Source organism: Megascapheus bottae, chromosome 34, assembly GCF_031878675.1.
Source record: "Megascapheus bottae isolate mThoBot1 chromosome 34, mThoBot2.hap1, whole genome shotgun sequence".
NCBI lineage: Eukaryota > Metazoa > Chordata > Mammalia > Rodentia > Geomyidae > Megascapheus > Megascapheus bottae.
In genome coordinates, this window is record NC_143542.1 from 4,378,165 (window position 1) to 4,387,230 (window position 9,066).

Below are 9,066 nucleotides of genomic sequence, written 5' to 3' on the forward strand. Positions count from 1 at the left end.
ATTAACTGAAGTAATTAGGCTCCAGTGGAACCCCACACCTGGAACCCCAGCTACTCAGGAGGCTGAGATCTGAGGACCATGATTCCAAGCCTGCCAGAGGCAGGAAAGTCTACAAGGCTCTTATCCTCAATGAGCCACCAAAAAAGCCAGAATTAGTGCTGTGGCTCAAGTGGGAGTGCTAGCCTTGAGGAAAAGTGCCAAATGAGAACACAAGGCCCTGAATTCAAGCCCCAGACCCAGCACACATACAAAACACAATGCAGAGGTCCTCACAGTCCAAGGCCAAAGCTCAGCCCTTAGTAATGACACCTGAGAGGCCTGAAGCACTCATACCCACATCTTAGAAATGACTCTGCATCTTGTAAGGGTCTGTTCGTGTCTGGCAGGGTGCTCTCCTGGGCTTCTGCCAGATAAACTAAGAGTTTTGACTTTACAAGGAGTCCTTGGCCCGGTACAGGTGGCAAGAAACCAGAATTGCCCAGTCTAGTAAAAACTGCAATCGGAATGGAGCCAGAGCTGCAGTGGGCACAAATATCAGCATACTCAGGGAAACAGCATTTAAATCAAGCCCCAGAAGATGACCTGAATTTTTTCTAGCACACCCACCAGAAAGTGGATTTGGAGAGTGTGTGTGTGTGTGTGTGTGTGTGTGTGTGTCTGTCTGTCTGTCTGTCCGTACATGTGTCTGTTTGGGGGCAGGGGGGGCAGAAGGCAATCTGAGTTGAAGGAATAAGAGCTGATCTGTATAGTGAATACTTACATTAGTCTGTTCTCTTAACGGGGTACCAGTGGCTCACATCTGTAATCCTAGGTACTCAGGGGCTGAGATCAACAGACTATAGTTCAAAGCCTGCCCAGGCAACAAAGGCCAGGAGATTCTTATCTCCAATTAACCATCCAAAAGCCAGAAAGTGGAGATATTTCTCAAGTGGTAAAGCGCTAGCCTTGAGTAGAAAAGCCAAGTGGAATGGAAGTGTGAGGCCCTGAGTTCAAGCTCCAGCGTTACAGACACATGTATGCACGTGCACACACACACACACACACACACACTTGGGGACTTAGCATAATCGCTTATACTTATAGTCCATGAGGCCTCAGACTGGCTCTTACCACTTGTGTCATACCTCCATCCCTATTCTTTTGCTATTTTTTGCCAAACCTGGACTTGAACTCAGGGCCTGAGTACTGTCCTTGGGCTTTCTCAAAGCTAGAGCTCTACCAGTGGAGCCTCAGTACCACTTCTGGCTGTTTTCTATGTATGTAGTACTGAGAAATCGAACCCGGGTCTTTGTGCATGCTAGGCAAGCACTGTACCACTAGATCAAACTAGCCCTGCTATTTTTTTTTTTTGCCAGCCCTGGAGCTTGAACTCAGGGCCTGGGCACTGTCCTTGGACACTCTTTGCTCAAGACTAGAGCTCTGCCACTTGAGCCACAGCACCACTTCTGGCCTTCTCTGTGTATGTGGTACCAAGGAATGGAACCCAGGTCTTCGTGCATGCTAAGCAAGCACTCTACTACTAGGCCACACTCCTGGCTCCCCAAAGCTTTTTTGCTCAAGGCTAGTGTTGTACCCCTGGGGTCACATCTCTGCTTCTGGAATGTGTGTGTGTGCCTAATTGGAGAGAAGAGTCTCAACCCTGATCCTCAGACCTCAGCCTCCTGAGTAGCTGGGATGCCAGAGAAGCGCCACCCCACCTGGCTTGCCTCTTCTTTGAGTCAGCTCCTATGTTGCTCACGCTGATCTCTGGCTTGAGATTCTTCTGCCTCTGACTCCCACGGCTGGGGATTCCATGTGTGCACCCTGACATCTAGGAATCCTTCCAAACGTCCAAACTCTTAACATTTAAATGAGATATTCTCCAGGCTCACGCCTGTCATCCTAGCTACCCAGAAGGCTGAGATCTGAGGATGGAGGTTCAAAGCCAGCCTTGGCAGAAAAGTCTATGAGACTCTACCTCTAGTTGGCACTGCAGCTCAAAGTGGTAGAGCTAGTCTTGAGCACAAAAGCTCAGGGACAGTGCCCAGGCCCTGGGGTTTGAGCCCTAGAACTGGCCAAAGGAGGGAGGGAGGGAGAGAGAGAGAGAGAGACAGAGAGAGACAGAGAGAGAGAGAGAGAGAGAGAGAGACAGAGACAGAGAGAGAGAGAGAGAGACAGAGAGAGAGAGACAGAGAGAGAGAGAAACAGAAAGAAAAGAAAAAGAAAATAAGGAAAAAAGAAAGGAAGAAATAAATAAATGACATATTTATTGCTAATAGGGCCTTTGGGTAGTTAGATACATCTTCATAAGATTTATGCATAAAATTATCACTTCTCAGCTAGGAGTTTGGCCTAGTGGTAGAGTGCTTGCCTACCATGCACAAAGACCCAGGTTTGATTCCTTGGTACCACATACATAGAAAAGCCAGAAGTGGTGCTGTGATAAAGCGCTAGCCTTGAGGAAAGCCCAAGGACAGTGCTCAGGCCCTGAGTTCAAGCCCCATGACTGGCAAAAATAAAAGTGGAATTGGAGCTGTGGCTCAACTGGTAGAACTCTAGCTCAGAGACAGCACCCAGCTCTGGCACAAAAAAAAAAAAAAAAAAAAAAAAAGAGGAGGAGGAGGAGGGAGAAAAAGCTAATTCCATTGCAATTCCACCGTAGAACTGTGACCAGTTAAAACATTATCAACAACAGGAATAGTGTGCTTTGGTACTTCAAAATCAAGAAGACAACATGAAAGCTATTCTTTTTTTTGGGGGGGGGAGGCAGTGCCAGTATTGATGCTTGAAACTGAGGGCCTCATCCTGGCCTGCCCTTTTTGCACAGGCTGGCACTCTACCACTTGGGGCACACACACATCTACTTTTGTTTTTCCAGTCCTGGGGCTTGAACTCAGGACCTGGGCACTGTCCTTTGATATATTTTGCTCAAGGCTAGTGCTCTGCCACTTGAACCACAGCACCACTTCTGGCTTTTTCTGTGTATAAGGTACCATGGAATCGAACCCAGGGCTTCATGCATGCTAGGTGAGCACTCTACCACTAGGCTCGGTTCCCAGCCCCCACTTCATTTTTATTTTTCCAGTTAAGTGAAGATTAGAGTCAAAGGGGCCTTTCTGCTCAGGTTGGCTTCAAGTGGCAATGGCCAGATCACACAACCTTCTGTTCTGAGTAGCTAGGATTCCAGGTGTGAGCTGCCAGTGCCCAGGTCATGAAGGCCATTTGTTGAGGTGAACCTTCCAAGGCATTTGCAGATGTACAGTGATGGATCTCTGAATCCAAGAGACTTCCAGGGCCTTCACCATCCTCAAGGAAGCGATGTGGAAACAGGCCCGGTCTTCCACTGTCACTCCTTCCCGAGGTCGGTCCACAACTGCAAGCCACCTTGCTGAGATTGATATCTCGATTCTGCAGCCTGGATCTGTTTCTACTTCTACCAAGCTGGGGTACAGCTCGTGCTGGGATAAAGCCCAGCCCCGACCCGGATTAAATAGCAATAGTATGGAGCACCGTGAGCCGTGCAGCCTTAGACCAACGTCCACGGGGGCTCCTGGGGGTTTCACGGCCCTGGGTCTTTCCTAAGGATGAGCTGCTGTTTTATTTTTCTCCTTCTGTCGCCTGCAGGCGGGTCCGGTGCAGCCCGGGGTCCGGTGCAGCCCGGGGTCCGGACGCTGCGGCCCCGCCTCTCGGAGGGGGCGTGGCCAGGCCAGGCAGGGGGCGTGGTCAAACAGAGTCAGAGCTTCGAGCCCCCCGGGTCTGTAGCCGCCCAGGGTGGGCGGGGCCGACGGCCGGTCACGTGACCCGTGAGCGGGTTGGGGGACTTCACCCATGAGGGTCCCCCCTGTAATCGGCCCGAGGGAGGTGGGGGATGTCTCGTGTCTTTTCGAGAAGTGCACGCTTCCTTTTGGTCCCTTTCGGTGTTTGAACGGCGCGGGGTGGCGACCTCGTGGTGCGTCCGTCCATCGTGGCCCCTGAAGGGGCGTTGTTTCCCGCTCGGCTCCCCCTCCCCGGCACTTGGTGTCGCCCAGCCGGGCCTGGGCGCGGCGGCGGCGGCGGCGGCGGCGGCGGCCGCGTCACGGGCGGGCGGGATCCCTCCGCTCTGGGGAGCAGCGCCGGACGGTGGAGCTGGGGTGACTGAGGAATCCATCCGCGCCGCCGCCGCCGCCGCCGCCGCCCCCGCCGCGGAGGAAGACAGCGCCGCCCGCGCTCCTCGGCGACCCCTTGGCAGAGTCCCACCGCCACAGGTACCTCCGCGGGCGAAAGGAGTCCTCCTCCCCCCCAGCCTCAATTTCCCTCGGCGGGGGTCGGGGGGAGTCTCCCTCCCGTCTCCCCGGGTCTGGTCTCCCGGGAGCGGACGTAACTCTCCAGATCTCCCCTCCCTTCCTCCGGCCCCGGCGCTCCCAAACCCGGAAGGGGAACTGGGGGTGGGGGGGGACCCTCGGCCCCGACGCTGCCTGCGCTCCCTGGCGCCTCCGGCGGCTTGTCTGACCCCAGACCCCCGTCCCAGCCTCGCCCGCCTGTCGCCGTCTCCGGAGCTGGGGGGCTGCGATCCGGGTCTCTCCCGAGGGTCCGTCCCGCCCCCTGCCCGCGCCCCGCCGGCCCCTGGGTTACAAGTCCCCCCCCCGGGGCTCCCCGGCCCCTCGCCCCGGCGGCATTCGTCGTGCAAAACTCTAGAATCCTGGGAGCGATCGGCCAGGCCGCGGAGCCACCTTCGCCTTGGTCTCCACCCCGCGCTCTCCATTTGGGCTCCGTCCGCCCTTGGTTTCGGCCCCCTCCCCCCCAGGCCAGGGGCTGGACACTCGGCACCCTTTTTCCTTCATAAGTCCTGAGCCCAAGTCCACCCAGTTCCTGGGGATCCCCCCCCCCCCGCAACCTCCCGCGCCTTGCTCTCTCTGGGGGCAAAATGGAGGTCGAGGGGGCCGGAGAGCCAGGCCCGCTTGGGCTTCGTTAGCGCGGCCCCAGGCAGAGCCTCCCAGCTGCCGGATCTGGGGACCCTGTCCTGTCCCCTCCCTTCCGCCCCGCCTGGCCTGAGCAGGCGGTGGCCACCGCTTTTCTGTTTGGGGCTCGGATTGCTCTCTCTCCCCAGAAGCGGGGGGCTGCCAGGGCGGCCGGGGAGGGTGGTGGGAACCGCGGGGCTGGACGCGGCCCCCGCCCCCAGCGGCTTCCTCCTGGCCGGCTGCCTGCTGCCCTGGGCCTCGGGCGCTGCGGCCCGGCCTGGGCCGCTGGCAGCTGGCAGGATGGGGCTTTGTCACCCCTGGAGTGGGTGGGCTGGGCACGGGGCTCCCCTCTTCCCCCCGTTCTGCAGGGACCCCTCCCGCGGTGCTGGCGTCGAAAGCTGAACTTAGGGGAAGAGGAACGCCCAAGGCCGGGGTGGGGGGGAAGTGGGAGCTGGGTGGGGGCGCCCCGGGCCGGCCGGTGGCACAGGTGTCCCAAGTGTGTGTGTGGTGGTGGGGTTCGGGACACCGCGTCCTGGAGCGGAGCCAGCCAGGTCCCCGGAGCCCCGGCGCCGAGCCCCGGGACTGGGCTCCTGGGGGCGCCCGGGGCGGCGGGGCCGGGCCGCCTGGGGCCCCCGCCGGCGCCTGGGAGAGAGCAGCGCGGCGCCTCGGGGCCGGGGGCCGCTCCTCCCCGAGCCCTAATTACTCCCGAGCGGCTCCCACGGGCTCCGTGCGGGCGTGGCGGGGCGGGCGGCCTCGGCGCGGGAGGGAGCAGCGGCTTGGGGCCGCCTTCCTCGCCGCCCTTCGCCCCCACCCGGGGCCGAGGGCTAATGGGGTGCAGCCGGGCTCCGGGATTATCCGGGGTGAGCCTTTCCGAGCCTATTAGCGCCCAATCGGCTTTCCCGAAATCCTGTAAACAGCCACCCGGGCCGGTTCTGGGGAGAGGCGGGAGGCCGGGTCGGGCGGGGGCGCCGGCCCGGGGGTGGGGTCACCCACCCTACAGGTCTCTGCCGTGGATGCGGTTGCCGTGGCAACCGGGCTGGGGTGGGAGCACTTCACCAATGAGGTGCTCTGGGTCCGGGTGACGGTTGCCTAGGCAACCCCACGAACAGCCCGCTTCCCCCTCTCTCCGGTCCCCCCCCCCCGCCGTCGGAGCTGGGGTGCGCGGCGTGGGGGTGCGCGCCGAGAGGCCCCGCCCCCCCAGAATTAGGCGCTGGGAGGGCGGCGCCCCGCGGGCTGGGGCGGACGCCGGGTCTGTTTTCGAAGGGACCCCCCCACCCCAGTTCCTGCCGCGGTGTCCCGCCCGAGGGAGGGGTTCCCCGCGCTTCCTCTTGCGCTTCCCGCTCCGCTTCCGGGACCAGGAGGAAGATTGGGGAAGTGTCCTGTCCCTCGGCAGGGCCCCCGACCCCGGTGCAGCCCCGGGGACCACAGCCCCCTCCCCCTGCTGGGCTTTCCTCTTCCGGGCTGCGCTTCCACCCCGCCTGCCCCTCCCCTTCCCCGGCGGCCTTGGGGCCTGACGTCAGCCCTGCACCCCCCAGGCCTCGGGCCAGCGGCCAGGAGCTGCCTCCCCCGGCCCCCGTCCCGCGGCCCCCCGCCGCCCCCAACCCCGCCCCACCGGCCCGGCGCCATGAGTGAGCTGGAGCAACTGAGACAGGAGGCTGAGCAGCTCCGGAACCAGATCCGGGTGAGGGCCCGGGGCCGGGCCGGGCTGGGCCGCGGAGGGGAGGCCGGGCCGGGCCAGGCCGGCAGAGCCGGGCTGTTGTGGCCGGCTGCGGCTTACGGGGCGCGCCTGGGGGCTTTGAGGGTAGGAGGCAATTCCAGCGTCTCATCCTCTCAACTGCTTTGTCCTCCTGCTTTCTTTCCTCTTCCTTCTCCTCCCCGTCCTGTCTTCATTTCTTTTTCTTTATGGCCATGGCTTCCAGGATGCCCGAAAAGCATGTGGGGATTCAACACTGACCCAGGTGAGGAGGCCAGCCGGCCCCAGGACTTGAGGGAGGGGCCGGGCTATATGGCTTCTGGTTGTCTCGGTCTACCCGAGCCCCTTTGGTCTCCACTTCCAGATCACAGCTGGGCTGGACCCAGTGGGGAGAATCCAGATGAGGACACGGAGGACCCTCCGTGGGCACCTGGCGAAAATCTACGCCATGCACTGGGGGACCGATTCAAGGTGTGTGGGTGGCAGGGCTGGGCTCTGCTGTGCCCGGGTGATGGCTGCTGGTCAGGGCAGCCTGAGGTCTGGTGAAGTGCTCCATTTGCATTTGCCCAAGGAAGTCTGGGCAACCCCAGAGGACCAGGGAAAGATTGCTTGCAGGACTTGGGGCTTCTGCTGAGGATCAGCTTGAGTGCCTCCCCCTAGACGGAAGAGAGAGGGGGTAACCTACCTGTACCTTCATCCCTCTGCCTCTCCCCTGCCACTGTCCCCCAGGCTGCTGGTCAGCGCCTCCCAGGACGGGAAGCTCATCATCTGGGACAGCTACACCACCAACAAGGTAGAGCTGGCACCTTACGTGGGGGGGGCACAGGTCTGCAGAGCTCTGGCTGACTCTGGCTGTGTCCGTGCTTCGTCCCTTCCCCCCAGGTCCACGCCATCCCACTGCGCTCCTCCTGGGTCATGACCTGTGCCTACGCGCCCTCAGGGAACTTCGTGGCCTGTGGGGGTTTGGACAACATCTGCTCCATCTACAGCCTCAAGACCCGAGAGGGCAATGTCAGGGTCAGCCGGGAGCTGCCTGGCCACACTGGTGAGAGATCCGGCCAGGGCACCAGGGCCGGGGGAGTGCTGTCCTCCCTGTGACTCACTGACCAGCCCTTTTCCCCAGGGTACCTGTCATGCTGCCGTTTCCTGGATGACAACCAAATCATCACCAGCTCTGGGGATACCACCTGGTGAGGCCCTTCCGGGGCTGGGTGGGGCAGTGCCTGCACAAAAGCCTCTCTCCGGGTGGGCAGCAGAGGGCCCCCTCCTCAACTAAGGCCTGGTCTTGGGTCAGGAGTTAGCTTCCTGGTCTCCCTTGTGGGGCCCCGCCCACGTGGTGAGAGGGGGTGGAGTGCTAGGGAACCTGCCCTCCCCTCCATTTCTGATCTCTTATGTCCGGTCCCTCTCCAGTGCCCTGTGGGACATTGAGACAGGCCAGCAGACTGTGGGTTTTGCTGGACACAGTGGGGATGTGATGTCCCTGTCACTGGCCCCCGACGGCCGCACCTTCGTGTCGGGTGCCTGTGATGCCTCCATCAAGCTGTGGGACGTTCGGGACTCCATGTGCCGGCAGACCTTCATCGGTCACGAGTCTGACATCAACGCCGTGGCTGTGAGTCGAGGGTGAGCTGGGCTGACCTGTCCCTTCCCTGCGTCCAGCCCTGACCCGGCACCCCCCACTCCCCAGTTCTTCCCCAATGGCTACGCCTTCACCACGGGCTCAGACGATGCCACGTGCCGCCTGTTCGACCTGCGGGCGGACCAGGAGCTGCTCATGTACTCGCATGACAACATCATCTGCGGCATCACCTCCGTTGCCTTCTCACGCAGTGGCCGGCTGCTGCTGGCTGGCTATGATGACTTCAACTGCAACATCTGGGATGCCATGAAGGGTGACCGCGCAGGTGAGGCTGGGGCTGTGTCTGGCCGGCAAGGGTTCTTCATGGCCCAGGCCAGCCAAGTTCAGGGGTCTCTCTTGTTCCAGGTGTCCTCGCCGGCCACGACAACCGTGTGAGCTGCCTTGGGGTCACCGATGATGGCATGGCTGTGGCCACAGGCTCCTGGGACTCCTTCCTCAAGATCTGGAACTAACTTCCCCAATCCCAGCTGGGCCCAGGCCGGGAGGGGCCCTGCCCATGCCCACACTACAGGCCGGGAGCTTTGGGGCAGAGTGCACACCGAGCCTCCCTCCCTGGGCCACAGGGCCTTTGTCCCTGCTCCCTCACCCAGGTTTGGTTCCTCCCGGGGAGGCCCCCACTGTGGAGATAAAAGATGGGGATGGAATGGGGGACAAGGAGGGGTGGAAAATCCTTTGCTGCCCTGGGGTCAGGGCCTCACCCCTCTGGAGGGCCAGAGGCAGGAGGTGGAAACTCCAGGGGCTGGCTTTTTTAAAACTGGTTTTATTTTAATTTTTATTATATTTTCAGTTTTTCCATAAAGGAACCAATTCCAACTCTG

General features: G+C 60.8%; 1 protein-coding gene across 1 annotated transcript; it reads left to right on the forward strand.

Annotated features, from left to right (window-relative positions):
- Window positions 1-4,070: 4,070 nt before the first annotated feature.
- Gnb2 (G protein subunit beta 2) lies at window positions 4,071-9,066 on the forward strand. The gene is made up of 10 exons (XM_090324406.1): window positions 4,071-4,223; window positions 6,452-6,597; window positions 6,836-6,874; window positions 6,974-7,080; window positions 7,339-7,402; window positions 7,492-7,654; window positions 7,733-7,799; window positions 8,020-8,221; window positions 8,297-8,513; window positions 8,594-9,066. The coding sequence occupies exons 2-10, from the start codon at window positions 6,541-6,543 to the stop codon at window positions 8,698-8,700; spliced, it is 1,023 nt and encodes a 340-aa protein (XP_090180532.1). The 5' UTR covers window positions 4,071-4,223; window positions 6,452-6,540; the 3' UTR covers window positions 8,701-9,066.

Bases quoted from the DNA above. Each gene is read 5' to 3' on its own strand.
- Gnb2 (XM_090324406.1), top strand. From the start codon at position 6,541: ATGAGTGAGCTGGAGCAACTGAGACAGGAGGCTGAGCAGCTCCGGAAC. The intron at 7,800-8,019 runs GTGAGGCCCTTC...GTCCCTCTCCAG, and splicing joins AGCTCTGGGGATACCACCTG to TGCCCTGTGGGACATTGAGA. The intron at 8,514-8,593 runs GTGAGGCTGGGG...CTCTTGTTCCAG, and splicing joins CATGAAGGGTGACCGCGCAG to GTGTCCTCGCCGGCCACGAC.